This window comes from Dermacentor variabilis, chromosome 6 (genome assembly GCF_050947875.1).
Source record: "Dermacentor variabilis isolate Ectoservices chromosome 6, ASM5094787v1, whole genome shotgun sequence".
In the NCBI taxonomy this organism is placed as follows: domain Eukaryota; kingdom Metazoa; phylum Arthropoda; class Arachnida; order Ixodida; family Ixodidae; genus Dermacentor; species Dermacentor variabilis.
Window position 1 is genome coordinate 121,655,638 of NC_134573.1, and position 18,508 is coordinate 121,674,145.

An 18,508-nucleotide genomic window follows, 5' to 3' on the forward strand; every position below is an offset into this window, starting at 1 on the left:
CGCAGACATTTTTCAGGCGTCATTGACTTCTGTGAGCATGAAAATGACTGCGGATAGCGTTGGGAAAGTTTTGAGCTCATAATGGTTCGGTTGCGTACCTATTTAAGTATACCTAAATATCCTTAAGTAGTGAATTTTCATCTGGAGTACAATTGACATGAAGACCGAAAACCAGCGAGGCTAGATAATCGTTTCGGGTTCCACGCCTGCTTTTAACAGGTGGGATGGGATGAACATTATCATTCATCCGTCCGCAACCAAGCCTAATCAATATGACTACGCGAAAGAAAGATACAAATGCAGTAATAGGAATCATTAGACGACGATGTGCGATATGAGCTGTTTATTTTTTAAAAACAACCTAGGAAGTCTTTACACCATCATTGCTGCGCTGGAGGCGCCCGTATATATTCGAGAGCGTCCACTGTATTTGATAATTGCGCGAAGTGTAACTTGGGATCTGAAAAAGAAAAAAAAAGATTTATGTAGCGTTTAAGTATGTTATTTACGGTGTCATGTTCTTAACGAAACAGAACAAATATAGTAACTTGTTATGAATGAATATATGCAACGTACGTGATTGCGACATCGCCAACAGTTTTTGTTGCGCTTGCCGAGATTTCAGCCTGCTAGGGTCTTGATCCTGCGAAGAATATAAAGCCGTTCAAATTCCACATTTGGTTGAAATAATTATCTTGATATTCTCGACCCCATACTTGTCAATTCTAGTCTTAATCCCCACAGTAGATTCTGCAAGTATACAAAGCGGCAAGAAAGCAAGTAGTTCTTGCATATTGGACACAAATAAGATGCTCTTGTGAAGAAGCCCATCGGGTACATCGGCCTTCATCCTAATACGGGCCTTTAACTCAGCTTCTTGTTATCAAGAGCACCGTATGAGGCCTTTATGCTGATTCAATTTCAACAACTTTAACAATAGTGGCTGGACAAATAGCCACGTAGTATGCTGTTAAGTTTCGTAGCTTAGAGGCCACTGAGGTATTTTGATAATAAACTAAAATTTAGGTGTATGCTCACGCATACATAAACTGCAGTGGCATTTCTATATAATTTTTCTGCCAGTTCACGTGATACACCTAGTGTGCATTTTCAAGGCTACATAAAAGCGCGGGAATTGCAGTACATACCCCTTTGAACCAGTTGCAACACTAACGGGTAGTGTAGGGAGGCCTTCAGGTGTGACTAGAGTTGTAGCTGGTTTGACAGTCTCAGGCACAACAGTGTTGATGACAGATGGTCCTTGGGAAGTAGGGACGACAGTTGAAGTGGTCGTTCCTAAGGGGCCGGGAAACGTTTGGCCTAAGGAACCAAACGTTTTTCCGTAGGGACCATACGGGCCGTAATAGCCGCCGAAGGGTCCACCATAACCGAAAGGACCAAATGGACCGAATCCACTACTGTATGCTCCAGGGTACCCAAGGGAGCTGCCAAAAGGACCATACCCTCCGAATGGACCATAGCCGTATGCACCTAAAGGACCCACTCCGTTACCGTAGAATCCAGGGTAGCCCCAAGAAGACCCATATGGACCATAATTCCCGAATGCACCAAAGCCTCGTGCATAAAGGCCAGGATATCCGAATGGGCCAACTGAACTTCCATAGCCGTATGGGCTTAGGCCGCTACCGTATGGATATCCCCACACGCCGTTCACACCTCCATAGGTAGATGGGTACCTCCAGGAAGGGTAACCACTAAGGAGTGCAGACAAACTTCCGAGGCCTGGGTAACTTCCGTAGAGGCCTGACAGACCAGGGTAGCTTCCGTACAATCCAGACAGACCGGGATAACGTCCAAGAACTCCTAGAGGGCCTCTAAATCCACCATAAGGTCCTCCCAAATAACTTGGGTAGCCATAAGATCCAAGGGTTCTCCCATATGAGGTTCCCCATGGGCTGGTAAGTCCAAGAAGTCCCGAGGAACGGCTCAAATAGCTACCGTAGCTTGGGTAGCCTCCGTATGAACTAGCGAGGCCGTAGTATCCCGAATCGCCTCCAAGCAAGCCTGAAAGACCTGTGAGGCGTGAATATCCTCCATACAACCCAGAAAGTCCGTTTAGACCCGAGTAGCCTCCTAGCAAACCAGAAAGACCAGGGTAACGTCCGAACAGTCCCAGTGGTCCTGTAAGGCCACTAAGACCTCCCAGAGCGCTTGGGTATCCACCGTATAAACCCGATAGTCCTGTCAAGCCAGGGTAACCAAGAAGTCCCGACAGACCAAGGGAACTACCGTACAGCCCGGAGAGCCCTGGATAACGTCCAAGAAGCCCTCCATAACGTCCTGTCAGATAACTTGGGTACCCATAAGCTGCAAGGGTGCTGCCATATGAAGTTCCCCATGGGCTGTCGAGTCCGAAAAGTCCGGATGAGTGGCTCAAATAGCTGCCATATCCTGGGTAGCCTCCATACAATCTAGAAAGGCCGGAGTAACCTGAATAGCCCCCGAGCAAACCTGGTAGACCAGTGAGACTCGAATATCCTCCATACAATCCAGATAGACCATTAAGACCTGACAAGCCTCCGAGCAATCCTGAGAGTCCTGGGTAACGTGCAAGACGACCTAGTGGTCCTCCAAGAACTCCTCCTACAGATCCTGGGTAGCCTAGTGAACCAAAGCCGCTTGCGTGAGAATATCCCCATGGGCTAGAAAGGCCAAGAAGACCCGAGGAGCGGGAAAAGTAACTGCTGGAGCCGGGATAGCTTCCGTATGCTGCCGAAAGGGTGGAGTAACCAGGGAAACCTCCAAGCACACCTGAGAGGCCAGTAAGACCTGGGTATCCTCCATACAGTCCAGACAAGCCACTAAGTCCAGGATACAATCCTGAAAGCCCTGGGTAACGCCCAAGTAGTCCTAGAGGTCCGGAAAGCCCGCTTAGGCTTCCCAAGGAACCTGGATATCCACTATACAAGCCAGAAAGTCCTGCCAAACCAGGGTATCCTCCCAGAAGTCCAGACAAGCGTCCGAGGCCTGGGTAACTGCCAGAGAGACCCGAAAGAGCAAGTGAGCTTCCGTAAAGGCCAGAAAGTCCTGGGTAACGTCCAAGAAGACCTAGGGGTCCTCCAAGTCCTCCGAGAACTCCTACAGAACCTGGGTAGCCTAGTGAACCAAAACCACTTGTGTGAGAGTATCCCCATGGGCTAGAAAGGCCTAGAAGACCCGAGGAGCGGGAAAAGTAACTGCTGGAGCCAGGATAGCTTCCGTATGCGGCCGAAAGGGCGGAGTAACCAGGGAAACCTCCAAGCACACCAGTGAGGCCGGTAAGACCTGGGTATCCTCCATACAATCCGGACAAGCCACTAAGTCCAGGATACAATCCTGAAAGCCCTGGGTAACGCCCAAGTAGTCCTAGAGGTCCGGAAAGCCCACTCAGGCTTCCCAAGGAACCTGGGTATCCACTATACAAGCCAGAAAGTCCTGTCAAACCAGGGTATCCTCCGAGAAGTCCTGACAGGCGTCCGAAGCCTGGGTAACTTCCAGAGAGACCTGAAAGAGCAAGTGAGCTTCCGTAAAGGCCGGAAAGTCCTGGGTAACGTCCAAGAAGTCCTAGGGGTCCTCCAAGTCCTCCGAGAGCTCCTACAGATCCTGGGTAGCCTAGTGAACCAAAACCACTTGTGTGGGAGTATCCCCATGGGCTAGAAAGGCCAAGAAGACCCGAGGAGCGGGAAAAGTAACTGCTAGAGCCGGGATAGCTTCCGTATGCGGCCGAAAGGGCGGAGTAACCAGGGAAACCTCCAAGCACACCAGTGAGGCCGGTAAGACCTGGGTATCCTCCATACAATCCGGACAAGCCACTAAGTCCAGGATACAATCCTGAAAGCCCTGGGTAACGCCCAAGTAGTCCTAGAGGTCCGGAAAGCCCACTCAGGCTTCCCAAGGAACCTGGGTATCCACTATACAAGCCAGAAAGTCCTGTCAAACCAGGGTATCCTCCGAGAAGTCCAGACAGGCGTCCGAAGCCTGGGTAACTTCCAGAGAGACCTGAAAGAGCAAGTGAGCTTCCGTAAAGGCCGGAAAGTCCTGGGTAACGTCCAAGAAGTCCTAGGGGTCCTCCAAGTCCTCCGAGAGCTCCTACAGATCCTGGGTAGCCTAGTGAACCAAAACCACTTGTGTGGGAGTATCCCCATGGGCTAGTAAGGCCAAGAAGACTCGAGCGGGAAAAGTAACTGCTGGAGCCGGGATAGCTTCCGTATGCAGCAGAAAGGGCGGAGTAACCAGGGAAACCTCCAAGCACACTTGAGAGGCCGGTAAGACCTGGGTATCCTCCATACAATCCGGACAAGCCACTAAGTCCAGGGTACAAACCTGAAAGCCCTGGGTAACGCGCAAGAAGTCCTAGAGGTCCGGAAAGCCCACTCAGGCTTCCCAAGGAACCTGGGTATCCATTATACAAGCCAGAAAGTCCTGTCAAACCAGGGTATCCTCCGAGAAGTCCAGACAGGCGTCCGAGGCCTGGGTAACTTCCAGAGAGACCTGAAAGAGCAAGTGAGCTTCCGTAAAGGCCGGAAAGTCCTGGGTAACGTCCAAGAAGTCCTAGAGGTCCTCCAAGTCCTCCGAGAGCTCCTACAGATCCTGGGTAGCCTAGTGAACCAAAACCACTTGAGTGGGAGTATCCCCATGGGCTGGAAAGGCCAAGAAGACCCGAGCGGGAAAAGTAACTGCTGGAGCCGGGATAGCTTCCGTATGCAGCCGAAAGGGCGGAGTAACCAGGGAAACCTCCAAGCACACCTGAGAGGCCGGTAAGACCTGGGTATCCTCCATACAATCCGGACAAGCCACTAAGTCCAGGATACAATCCTGAAAGCCCTGGGTAACGCCCAAGTAGTCCTAGAGGTCCGGAAAGCCCACTCAGGCTTCCCAAGTAACCTGGGTGTCCATTATACAAGCCAGAAAGTCCGGTCAAACCAGGGTACCCTCCTAGAAGTCCAGACAAGCGTCCGAGGCCTGGGTAACTTCCGGAGAGACCTGAAAGAGCAAGCGAGCTTCCGTAAAGGCCGGAAAGTCCTGGGTAACGTCCAAGAAGGCCTAGGGGTCCTCCAAGTCCTCCGAGAACACCTCCTAGAGATCCTGGGTAGCCATGTGAACCGAAACTGCTTCCATATGAATATCCCCATGGGCTAGAAGCTCCAAGAACACCCGATGAGCGGGAGAAGTAACTGCTGTAACCGGGATAGCTTCCGTACAGTGTCGAGAGGCCCGAGTAGCCGGGGTAACCGGCAAGCACTCCGGAAAGACCTGTGAGACCTGGGTATCCTCCATACAAGCTAGAGAGACCATTAAGGCCAGGATAGCTTCCTAACAATCCTGAAAGCCCTGGATAACGTCCGAGTAGTCCTAGTGGTCCGGAAAACCCGCTCAGGGTTCCCAAGTAACCTGGGTATCCGCCATAGAAACTTGAAAGTCCCGTCAGACCTGGGTAACTTCCCAGAACTCCAGACAGGCGTCCCCATCCTGGGTATGTTCCGTACAGGCCTGAAAGACCGAGTGGGCTTCCATACACTCCCGAAAGGCCTGGATAACCTCCCAAAACTCCAAGATTTCCGCGATATCCTCCGAGAAGTCCATTTAGAGCACCAGGGTAGCCTAGAGAACTATAACTGCTACCATACGGGTATCCCCATGGGTTGGAAGGACCGAAAAGCCCGGATGAACGAGACAGATAACTTCCAAAAGCAGGGTAGCCTCCGTAGTAGCCCCCATGAAGGTTTGAAAAACCACCAAAACCTGGATAGCCACTCCAAGAACTATACGGGAAGCCAGCAGCTCCCCATGGTGTTCCTATAGCACCGGTGGTGACGTAACCTCCAGCCACACCAGGAGCAACGCTTGATGTGGCGCTGGTGACGCCGCCTAATGCTCCGCCTGAAAGGCTAGTGACATCATTTGCCGTAACCCCTGCGACTGTTGCTGGTTCCAAGGTGAGACTGACATGCTCTTGTTGCTGCCCTAATTCAACAGCTCTGGCTGAAATGGCTGTAAATAGAAAAACGAAAATATTCATAAGTCGTCTTGTTGAATCTTCTCATTTGTATCTTAAACTTGAATTGCAATTTTGTACACACCGAAAACGTATGACCGGTGCTGTTATCTCATTACATTAAACTCATGATCATATTCTAAACTGAGTTCTACAAATAATAAATGGAATTCGTGCATAAATGCAATTGCTTGCATATTTCACTGAGAACGGTTATTTGATGCTCCTAGTGGCAACATTATTGCTAGACATGGCACGAACTTCTCTTGAGGTAGCCATCTATCTACGGACTAACTTTTGCAGGAATCTTCAGTGCTTGCCGCAATGCGTACTGAGTAAGGTATAACTTTTTTAAAAAGCGTCGTATTCTTTTACGATACATTTTTCAAAGCCATATGCAGCCATACGAGGGTATTCACGCTGTAAACTATACTATGCTCAATAGTGCGTATTCGGCAGGCTAAGTTGAGTTTTGGGCCATTTATGAGCCTCCTCGTAGTGACAACATAGAGAAAAATGAGAGTGCGGTTCATCTTGAGAGATATTTTCCAAGCGTGAAACACTCACCAGAGCCTAGGATGCAGAACACGATGGCCAGAACTTTTCCCCGCATGGTGGAAAAGCCTGTTCAGCCCCTTCTCAACGCTAACCAGCTGAGCGCAGTGCGTAAGTGGTCGTTTCGCGCAATATATATCCTACTCTTGGCTGCTAACGCAGAGCTCCTTTCTAGTCACGTGACGCTTTCCGTAGGAGTTCTCATTGTTCATGCGTGCGCTTACGAAGTGCTTTTTTTCTGCTGGTAAAATAAAGAAAAAATCTCACTTATCATTTGAGATCTGACATTGCTCTGCAGCCTAGTAACAGTCATTCCGCAGATAGGCATTGTCTATTATGCGCTTTGTTTTTGTTTCCCACATTATGAACTCGGCGATTCAGAAATAACTAAAAGCGAGAAGTGTCTCACCATGGAAGCAAGCAACAATTCTGAAGGAAATTTTACCCAATTCATTGCAACTTCTCCGTTCTCCTTTTTTTCTTACCCGTATTCGACAATATGAGCCCGCCCCTCCACGCTTGAGAAAGGGTCCGTTTTGAAATAGGTCGGCAAATTTTGTTGTTTAAGCGAAGCATGTGACAGGGTGAGATTCGATTCGACGCAAGAGCGAACACAGTGACGCTGTTAGTTTTCTTGTCATTCTCTGATAGAATATTTTGAGTTTTATTTTGTACAATAGACCATTGTTTCGGTTCGCGCTGCTGAAACTTCTGCACTTATCTACGTGTAGACAGAAATGTGCTGTGTGAAAAATTCAGGCTCGGTGAAACCAACGGATATTTGTTCTATACTGGAACAGTTTCCTTTTATTGTTATTGCGGGAGGTTAGTTGCGTAACCAAATAAACTGCTACAGCGGGTCTCTGATGAGAGTGCCAACAGTGTGGCCGTGCTGAAAGTCGGTGTACCTCTCACCCACATCCGAATGATGAGACGGTAAATACTTCTCCTCTTACTGAACACTTATGACTTGCGTCTCTGGGCATCCTATCCTCCTCCCTGAAAGAAAGCGAGATGTTGAGACAAAAAAATGCAATCTCCCGTTGTTGCTATGGCCCTGAATTTGTTTACTTCGGCAACAGTAAGCTCTCGCGACGGGGACCGCCATCTTCTCAACAAATAATATGTTTATCACGATACACTCAATGTCGTTCTCATTCTCTATAGCGTTACGCATCGTAGACTCCCAAATACATGTGAATACGCAACTGCATGTGCGACGCAAAGGTCGGCGCAGTTACCCGCCATGGTATCTCAGCGGCTATAGCATTCTGCTTGTGATCTCGAGGGTTTGGCTTATGACTGCTGTGGACCTATATCGGTGGAGGCGTAACGCAAAAAACGCTCGTGTAGGCGGATTTAGGTGAGGCGACAGATCGCCATGTGGTCAAGAATTAATCCGGATGCCTTGCCATGGCGCTTCTCAAACCCCGAGTTACTTAGCCCCATTATTCAATCGACCACTCAATAAATTCATCAAACCTTGGAGAAAGTGCCAGGCGCCGAGGCACGGGTTTGCACACGCCGACCAGAGAACGCACATTGCCGCAGCAACATCGGAAGGAATCTCAGCAGCGCGGCAAAGTTTCGTTTTATTTTTTCCGCCCTGTGTCGAGCATGCAAGTGGGGATGAGGACGACGACGACACGACAACTGCGACTTCCTTACAATGGCCACGATGGCCATCGTCAGCGTAACAGAAAGCACGGAATGACTGACACAGCGAACCCAGTTTCGATTGCTTTGCCGTTATCACAGTTTAATAAGAGACCTGTGCCTGATCGGCGGAATAGTCGGAACCGTTCGGCCACCGCTTGCGCGAAACGCTGTCGACTGGCACACACTTTGTAGCGTCATTATTGTAGCACCTTTTATTCCTGTTTTCCCTCGTTATGTCGTAGGTACAGCACGTTTATTTGTTCTAATCTAATATCCACAAGGCGCGCATTACTCTGTTGAGGTGAACTTTATTTGACAAATAAGTTTCTAAAGCAGCAGTGACTGTTGCCAGTCACTGCGTATAAAAACGTTATTAACTAAGGGCTGTTATTTTTCCTGAACCTACGTAGGCGTTGGAGTTAAGTGTTTCTTACCAGCTCAGCGTTGCCGCACACGTTGTTCAACGCCATTCGATGGCCTAATTAGTGACTGTGGTGTAATAAATATTTTTATTGAGGTAGCCGATTTGTGTCCGAACTACAGAATGAAGCAACCACGACATAAACACGAAAAATACACGTACAACACAGTCTTGTGGCTTCGTTTACTGTTCAATACCGGTTTATTAGGTCTATTGTCTTGTAGTTCTTCTATTGCGCAGACAAGATCCGAAGAGCAATTTCAATTTCATTCTATAACCAGTTAAATGATGCACCATTTCATACTCTCCAAAAATAAACGCGAAAAAAAGTCAACTGAAGTTTGCAGCCAATGAAAACATGCTCCCTAACTTAGCCGGGGAAGACGACGCTACAGTGCTTGAGCAGCATACCATAACTTTCGCTGTGCCATTCCTTATATTGTGGTGGGCAGTTCGTTTTTGCCGTAAAGGCAATTATAGGGGCAATTCAGGCACTATTCCGCGGGTATAGTTACCGTCGCCATGATGTTCCGTATAACATCTTTGCTATCAGTGTCCACATTTGTGGGCACCTTTTCTGAAGCCAAGTGCTCCTGAGGGAGAAGTCCCAAGGCACCACATTTACGCGGGTTTGTCAGTCTGGATCTTCGTTTACTCAAACTTGAAAGGAAAAGAACTATATCTTGACTGATGCGGTTATTAAAAAATAAGATGACTGAGAGCGTTTTCGTAAATCTTCCTGTTTGCAATTTACGAAAACAACCTCAGCCTGTGGACACTTTTTCTAAAGCCAGGTAGGCGTCCGCGAAACGTTCTGAGGCATCGAAATCAGGCGAATTTGTCAGCCTGCATCATCCTTTACCCTGCCTCCAAAGGAGAGCATACATCAGCTAAGGCATCAGTAAAAAAAGGAAAGAGAGAGATAGATAGAGAGAGAAAATACCTGCGTGCAGCTCATGTAATGCTTTCACAACGTGTGTCCACATGTGCGGACATGGTTTTTTTTTAGAAAATGTTTTTACGTCACCATTCTTTTGTCCCGTAACCTCCTTAAGTAGTTTGAAATGAAGTTCTAAAGACAGTTTTTCAGTTTTCTGCCAATGTTACATGTGGTAGTGAACATAATTATTTTAGTTCTTGGGCTTTACGTTCGAAAGCCACCCTATTATAAGAGGCACACCGCGAGGGGGGACTCCTCGCGAGGAGGGACTCCGGGTTAATTCGGACCACCTAGGCTTAACATGCGCCCGATGCATGGTACACTGACGTTTTTGCATTTAGCCCCCATCGATATGCGGCCGCCCCGGCCCGGATTCCATCCATCAACCTAGGGCTTGGCAACGCAACGCCAAAGCCAATACGCCACCAGTGCGGTTTAGTCAAGAGGATAACGTCCAAGTGTGGTTAGATTCACTCGAGCCCCGTGAGCCGTATACTGTAGATGAGGGTGAACCGAAAATAATAGTGTCTTGATGCACGTTTCCTTCCCCTTCCTCCAGTGCCGTTCACGCAAGTTGTGGGGGAAGAGGTGACAGAATGCTAAGGGGTAGAGAAAGGGGTAGAAATCAGCCCGATCGTTGCAGTGCATGAAGCGACTAACCCTCTTCCCCCACTCCCTTCATCTTGGGGGTAATCTGCGTGGTCTCAAAGTCGAGGAGAGCCAAGATGGCTGCTGTCTACGTAGGCGGTGTGTTCTCGCACGTCTAGTTTTAGAGATCGAGTAATTTAATGTTTCGCAGAGGTCTTCAAGCTATACAGGCGGCACGAAGTGTTCTATCATCGCTGCTGCCGCTCTTCATCATGCCAGAGCTGTGATAGCCAGTGTCTAAGTTCATCCAGTCCGATATGCTCCTTTTTGGCTGGCCGCGTGAGACACCATTCTTGTTTATTTAAGTGATAAACGAATGTTTGTTGCAATTTGTACTTGACACACACACACACACACGCACGCACGCACGCACGCACACGCACACACACACACACACACACACACACACACACACACACACACACACACACACACACACACACACACACACACACACACACACATGCACGCACTAAAGTTCTGTACATATGTACACTCGAATTTGAATACCGGTCACAGCACAAAAATTTATTTCCTTCGCATCTGTTTGCTATAATATAGCGCTGTATTAACAGAGAAACATGGGCTAATTGATTACCTTCGACATTAAACAAACTCGCAAAATCAGACGAGGACTATGTAAGGCACATGCACTAGCGTTGATTCTCAACTTGTTTAGTGGTAATAAAACACATATATTGAAATTGAAATCGAATGAAGGAAATAAATGAAATATATGATTCGGGCTTCTCATTTTTCGTTGCCAAGCTACAGGTTTGGTATCTTTCTGGAATGGTACTGAAAGTTCGTACGTGCACATAACTTTTTGTAGTGTGTTTACGTTGTGTTGGTATTTGTTGTTCATTTTTGCACCCATAAACTGGTATCTGTGCGCTAAAGTTCTTCTGTACACCTTACCTGGTACTCGTCGGACCTTTTCCAACGTGTAGAACTGTATTCAATGAAATTTGAGAGGAAACTAAGGAGCACGCAACAAAGCACGAATGTGATAATGATGCATTTAACGTGACAAGACATGGCTTTTTTTAGTCATTAACAACATCCGGTGCAACTCAGGCCCAGTAACCCGTGGGTGTATAAGGGCGAGTTTGTTATACTATTAGATTAGGTGGGGAGTCAGAGGCAACCTAAAATAGTGTGTTGGGATGATGACATCCGCAAACCTATCAGCATAGAGTGGGCTCTTTTTAAGAACTAGGGCAGTTGAAGATTTCCTGAAAGCCAACTTCGTCTCGCGGCGGACTTAATTATTCTTATGTTAATGATGAGGCCATGTTCTAGAAGGCCGTTTAGCTATTGTATTACAGTATAAGCTGTTATGGGTTTATTCCAACAGCCGTTTCTGGTGGTGATGATGTCCCCCGCCGGTGTCCAGTGCCCATAGCAGCTATCGCCGGGAATGAGGGAAAAAAAAAAAGACCCAGTTCCCGCGGGCATTGTACCCGCGTGCGCTGCGTGAAACTCAGGTACTCTACCACTGAGCCACACCAGATTTCTTTTTTTTTTCGTTATAGGCTCGCTTGACACAGAGTATATGAGCTCAGAAGAAGAGCATAGCAAGATCATAGTATGGAGAAGCGTCAGCTGTTTGCTGACTACAAGTCAACAGTATTTCGGCATGTGCAACAACATTTACAATCTTGGAACCCACTCCGGTACATACGTCTGCACATTGTGCACTTCGACCAAATGGGGCATAGATTTGCAAAAATATTCGCGAACGGGTCTGCGTTGTGTATGACAGTCCGAGTTTGCCATATACTGTGCAGGCCCAGGAGCATATTAAAATCAAAACGCACACCACCGTCGTTTTCGACCGTGAGATGACGGATTCCACGCGGACTTAATGGCAGCTCTTTCTTCAAAGTTCTTAGTAAGGTATCCCAGGAAAAACACCCAACCCCAGCAATCTAAGTACACGTGCTCAGTTGTTTCTCTTTTCTTTTGCATAATAAACAATAAGTACCCCTTAAAACGTGCTTAGAAGATAGGGGTTTATTTGTTCACTGATCCACGTTAGCGATTGCTAGCATGTAGCAGAAAAATGCCCTAGAAACGCGTCATAATGTGCGACGAGACACGCAATGTCGCATGCGCGCCGTGTAGCGTCGATACGTGCACATTTTGCAGTGCACTTGCATGTTATTACAGCAGGTAGAATACCATGCAGCATGATGCACATGTAGCGGTACAAGGCAATTAAAGAAGGGTTGAGGAAAAGGAAGTTAAGGGGGACGTATACAAGAAGGCTAGAAAAATATGCATTGTGTCCTTTATTAATTCAAACTAGCTAGGTGGCTATGTCACCGCCGCTTTTCAAAGGGGATGCCAATAAATCATGATCATCTTTAGCATCGTACCGTGCCACTTGCCTTGCAATGTGAGATTTGCGCCGCTTAGCGTCTGTACATGCGCCCTTGGTATTGCAGTTGTATATTATTGCACCAGGTGGCACGCCACGTAGCAGCTGCATAGGTAGCAATGGAGATAGAAAGGTCTTGAGGAGGGAAAAGAAGGTTATGGAGATGTATAAATATTGACGTAATGAAAAACATGTACGGTATACTTGATAATTTCAAGCACTCTAGGTGACGGTTTATCACCGTCCCGTTTCGAATGAAATGTAATTACCTCACCATCATCATCATTACCATTGTAATGTGCGATTTTACATGCGCGCTGCGTAGCTACAATACGTAAAAACTTTGCATCATTGCAGTTCCGTTATATTCCACAACGTGTCCTGACATGTAACAGCTGCATATAGCAGTCGCATGCTGCATGTAGCTGACCATGGATGTAGCAGGCTATGTAACAATTTGTCGCCATAACGTTTCGAAAGGGACGCCACCACTATCATCACCATCCTCAAGAAAAACCTAGTGTTCCAGGGGTCAAATCATGTGACATGTGCGCCACATAGTCTCGATACCTGTGTTTACTCTTCGGCACACGTTATGGCGCCTCCTCGCAAGAGACAAACCTGAAGAAGTGATTCGTAGAGCTACATGCGCCGTTGCAACCAGCCAACGTTGCGTTCAGCCAGCCACTGTACAGAGAACAGGACAAGCCGCAGCTAGCCGTTAACTTCGGGTGAACAGTTAAGATCGTTCTCGCAAAAAACGACGCGAAGATACTTCGCCGCGAAGACCTGTAGTGCGTGGTGCCGAAAATGGAGCTCCAATGTAGCCGCTCCTCCAGTTTGCGCTGTCACTGCGCTGTGTGTGCCGCACGGGTTTGTGACTTTTTTGTGAACAGAAATTTTCGTTCGGGTTTTCTTTTCTGAAAATGTTCATTAAGTTAACTTTTTTATATATAGTCGAATGTGTGTCCTATCATGCACCAAGGTTTAAATAAATTGGTAGACACTTAAGCTTCTCTTTCAAGAGTGGAACGTGATAGCATTCAAAGATCCGTGACTGCAATTTGCGCCTAGGTAACCGTAATGTTCACCGGGAAACGCTGGCCGCGAACGCTGTACACGAAGGCGGGCTTTCTGGTAGAAACGCGGCCTCTTGGATGGGCCGCGGTGCGGTGGAGGCGAGCGCCGTCTGGAGGTATTGCAAGGAACCGGGCGCGCCGCTGTGTGGCCTCCAAGATCCTCGTATGCCGGCACGCAAATGACGGACGCCGTGACTGGTCTATGGATGGTAGAAACGATGGAAAACGGCTTCTTTGAGTTTTCGCTTAACAAAATGTTTTCTCGTATAGTCAAACTACAGCCCGACGCTATCATGTCTGTAGGTCGTGTGCAAGTCGTACTTTACGATTTCTCTACGTATTTTAGCTTGAGAAATTCCACTAGTCTACTAACATGCTTGTGCCACATGGAAGGCCTGGGCATGGGTGGTTCAAGATAGCTTTAGCCGGAATGACGTGCGACGCTGGACGCCAGATGCCTATGCGGGACGCCTACACCGAATTTTTTGCAGCACGGAACACTTAACGCTACCGCGTTAATATGCAAATGCTATGTAGCTGAACAGAACCAAGGTAATGTTATTTGCCGTCACTTGGATAGGCTCAGATTATTTTTTTGCATTTCGCCTGATTAAATAATTCGTCTTAATTGTTGAAACTGCCTATGTGGCTTTCTGTTGTTCAATACCTGCCAACTAAAAGAGTTTTTCCGAGCGCGAGAAAAAAAAAAACGCCATACGCGCAAAGTGCCTCGAGCGGCCAGTCGCGGCGCAGAGAAGTTTTTTTGTAGCGCGTATTGAGCGACAGAACGCTGTATCGGGAGTTTTTCATGTGGCTCTACTATTTTCTTACCTACACTATTCAAGTAACTATAGTATTTTAGAAGTTGAATAATTAACTATTACTAATTATCTAGTTAGACGATATGTAAAGTAATATTTTGAGCATTTTGAAGCGGCGGGAAACAACATTAAGTTGGTTCTGTGCAGCTACGTGGCATTCGCATATTTTGAAATCTTGGTGCATGATAGTTGGGACACCCTCTATGGGAATTTAGGCCATGGACCATCGCACAAATTATTTGGGGGTGTTGTACTAAATTTCTGCAGATGCATTCGTACCTCTTATCAAACTAAGTTTGCAGTGTGTTTAAGCCTTTAGCGTTCTTCATTCCTTGCTTCAGGATAGCACCGAGGTCGGCACCTATTTCTGCTAAAATCGTGGAAGTACCAAAAATGATACCTAAGTAAAGTGCGCTTTCGACGGAATTTTGCGTACTGTGAAATCTCGTTTTGTTCCATTTTTTTGTATACACTCCATTCAATTGACGCCAAGAAATAACTGGGCCCCGCGTCCCTTGAAGTATGTACAATGAACGTAATTTCTCGGATATGCTCATAGTTTCTTTGAAAGAGCCTCGAAAATATGTTGATATCATAACGCACAGAACGCCTGAAGTCTGTGCCGCCGTCATTTCTTTTCTTTCACGAAGTAAATTAAATGGCATCATTGTGTTCTTCGTAGGACGCGATTTAGGCTAAGGTATACTTGTAATCGTTTTTTAGAACGTCTGAAATCTAAAAAAATTGGGCTAGAGCTTTGTTTTTCTTTGTCTGGCTATGAGCACAATGACTGCAAAAAATTCAATACGCTCCCTATGAACCTCGCACTGGAAGGGTAGTTAGATGTGGTTAGTATTAAAAAAATACAAGTTTCCTAGAAAATCAATGGAGCTGTCGACATCTGCTGAATATGCAGTCAACTAACAACACCTGGAAGCTAACCACTTTTCTTGCTGCCTTTTTTTGTCAGCCTCGCAGCTGCGCTTTGCGAAAACAACGCACCGGCAGCTTTTTTCTGTCCTAACATTGTTTTGCTTCTGACCTTACTACTAGTAAGTTAGCTATTTTCAGATAGTGCTGAACGATAGTTTTTTCGTTGATTACTGCTGTAACCTGAGCGAAAATTTCAATAGCGAGTTTAAGTTGGCGTTTCCTTACTACCAACATTATTCTCATTGTACTCCTGAGAAGTGACAGATGTCCTTGTATAAAGGCTTGCACACGGTACCATGTGCGGCCGGCTTACAAAAACCATAGGCCGTTACCGCGTGGAGGGTTCAGCGAGAGGTAATTGTAACCTATTAAACCTTTTCCAATTTCTGAGTGAAATACTTCGGAAATGAGAACGTGATGCACCATAAAACTTACGCTATAACAAATTTATCATTATCATCCCAGTTATGCCCACTGCAGGACGAAGGCCCCTAATGTTAACCTTCAATCTCTAACTTTCAATAGGGTTTGTTAGCCGCACTACTAATCACAAACGCTACAGCGCCATTGCTGACAATTTTTTCTTTATGAAATGTAGCATGTGCGTTAGTGCGTTTGGTGTGGGCACAAACTGACTTTAGAGATACGAAAATTTCTATAAAAGCATCTCAAGTGACCAAGGTGATTGGAGAATACATGACCACGTATGTCCCATTGCAAAAGTGACTTGTTTCAATAATGTTTCAATAATAAAGGTGTGCTTTAGACAGACGGTGGCACAGAACACAACGAATTACACTGTTCATAGAAAACTGGCTTTGAGCTGTTGTACCCTGGCGTGTGTCTGGCCATACTCTCCTTGTGTTTCGCTTGAAATTTATGTTTCTCTTTATTTCACTCCGGCCTTCGTTATTGTAGCGAAATATGGGGGTCGACGTACATTGCTTACCTAACACCTTTACACTAGTCTCACCAGTCTGCCTTAGCAATAATTACGTTTGCCTATGTTCATCACTAGAGCAATATTCCCTTCAACGATCTTTGCACACTCTTTTGCAGTTTTGATAAATAATAAACAATAAACAATATAAACAACAAAAAACTAATCTACACATATTTCTGCTTTCGCAACATCGTATTCCCACGCGCAAACCTAAGGCAAGCAAGTAACGGTAACTTCCGTCCTTTTTATTGCAACACGCTATACGCTGAATGATTATTAGAGTTCTTTGGCAAGGAAATCTCGAACGCTGTGCCTGTGTAAATAAATGCCCATAGAAACTTCCACCTTTCTCATGAGCGCTTTTATTTGTCCAATCAAGTGACATAACTCATTTCGAGCCAGTTAATACTTGTTCATTTAAACGATGTTCTCTTTCATAGAGCGAATACGTGCAAGGTTATTCAATGTGTAATTTACTGTATTGAACCGCGTACTAGCCACACAGACTATTTGTTCCAACTTTCTTGCAGGAATTCCTGGGGCTGTGTAAATTAAACCCAGTCTTGATTGATTGATTGATTGACTGATCGAATAATTAATTCATTGATTCATTCTGCAATGTACGATAACTCAGAGTGCAGGGACCACTGATTGTATGTGCGGGGCACCTCTCGAAACCTTGCCAAAACGCACCGCTTGAGTAAAAAAGTTGCAGTTTTGTCCAAAAGGCGAAACATCAATTGAGATAGCAAATTAGTAGACAACAATACAAAGAATAACAGTTTTACTGCTCGTATGACGTAGTAAACACTCGTTTCCAAACTAAATTAACTAGCATAGTGAACCTGAACACATCTCACTCGATGACCGCGGAAACTCTCCGTCAAAACGGCAGCGTGCGGAAGCACGGCAGCAGCGGAGAGGGAATTGACCTTCGTGATGCATCTCGCTTCAACACGAACTAAGAGTCGAGAACACAGCGCATACGAAGATTTGAGCGGCGACATGTTATCGCCGTTGGATTTTATGCAGAACGTCACGGCGACGGCGACGGAAGAAATGTGCCTGGAGTGTAGATATACTTTCTATCTTAATAGGAAGCATGTCCTTGTGCTGTATTTCATAGTAACTATAAGTGGCGTCATGTTACAATCTGAATGGTCATATTTCTTTTCAACCTGATAGTGCCAAAGAAATGTGCCTTGTATTATGCGAGAACACCCTGCTTCGAGACTTAAAATTGTCATCGTTAGTTTGCGAAGGTCTCCGGGCTGAGAAACTAGCGTAGCGACGCCGCCTCAAGAATTTACACTTTCGAACTCCCGGTTTCCTGCTATTTGTACTTCCTAGCAAGTAGCTCTTTTTTTTAGCGACAGAAATTTCCCGATCCACTCTTCCTGTAAGGCATTCAACTGCCGCATTCTAATGTGACTGCGTGATTATGTGGTGCAATTTAGCACTTATTCGAGCAAAAAGCAGCGTGGAAGATTTCTTTCTTGTCAAATTGGGATAATCTTGAAAGAAAGGGGTGTATACCCGCTGTGAGCTTGCACTAGGAACCTAGCTAGTGTTCGGACAGAGTGCTAGTTTCATGCACTAAATGCACTTTTTAAGAGGCACCTTCACGACAGTTATTGTCGTGGGAGGCAAGGCTTGGAGCTGACACTATGCAGATTATTGATTTTTCTTCAACGTCAATGCTCCGATTCACGATGAATACATGGCTGCAAACAATCAGAATTCTTCAAGAAAAAAACTGAGAGATAATAACTTGGATCCCCGTGGGGGGGGGGGGGGCACTTTCGAAATCTCTTGTTACATTGGCAATGTCAAGTGAAATTGATTCCACTGTTAATGGTGCTTGCGTAAATACACGAAAGAAAACCGAAAGCGCAACGAGAACAAATTTATTATGCTTTCTTCGGCCAGCCCCAAATTCCTTTCTTTCTAAAGCTGCTTTGGAGGGAAATCCTTACGAAAAGCAGATGCATATGCCTTGATGAACAAATCGATTATTGGCAATAACTGTGTCACCTTGCATCTATATACCAATTAGCGTACGACACTCAATCAGGCTTGTGGTCTTAGAGTACAGATTCAGGCGCTTGCGGCACCAATCAGTGCTCGATCA

At 46.2% G+C, this 18,508-nt stretch overlaps 1 protein-coding gene and 1 long non-coding RNA gene across 2 annotated transcripts in view; one reads left to right on the forward strand and one right to left on the reverse strand.

The window, feature by feature from the left end:
- Nucleotides 1-328: 328 nt before the first annotated feature.
- Nucleotides 329-6,717, reverse strand: LOC142585142 (uncharacterized). The gene is made up of 4 exons (XM_075695668.1): nucleotides 6,563-6,717; nucleotides 1,149-5,991; nucleotides 577-643; nucleotides 329-460 (listed from the first exon to the last, which is right to left on the reverse strand). The coding sequence occupies exons 1-3, from the start codon at nucleotides 6,606-6,608 to the stop codon at nucleotides 622-624; spliced, it is 4,911 nt and encodes a 1,636-aa protein (XP_075551783.1). The 5' UTR covers nucleotides 6,609-6,717; the 3' UTR covers nucleotides 329-460; nucleotides 577-621.
- A 569-nt stretch (nucleotides 6,718-7,286) lies between these two features.
- LOC142585147 (uncharacterized) overlaps nucleotides 7,287-18,508 on the forward strand; it is a 73,150-nt gene continuing 61,928 nt past the window's right edge. The window contains exon 1 of the long non-coding RNA XR_012829039.1: nucleotides 7,287-7,486. This is a non-coding gene — a long non-coding RNA (uncharacterized LOC142585147). The remainder of the gene's footprint in view (nucleotides 7,487-18,508) is intronic.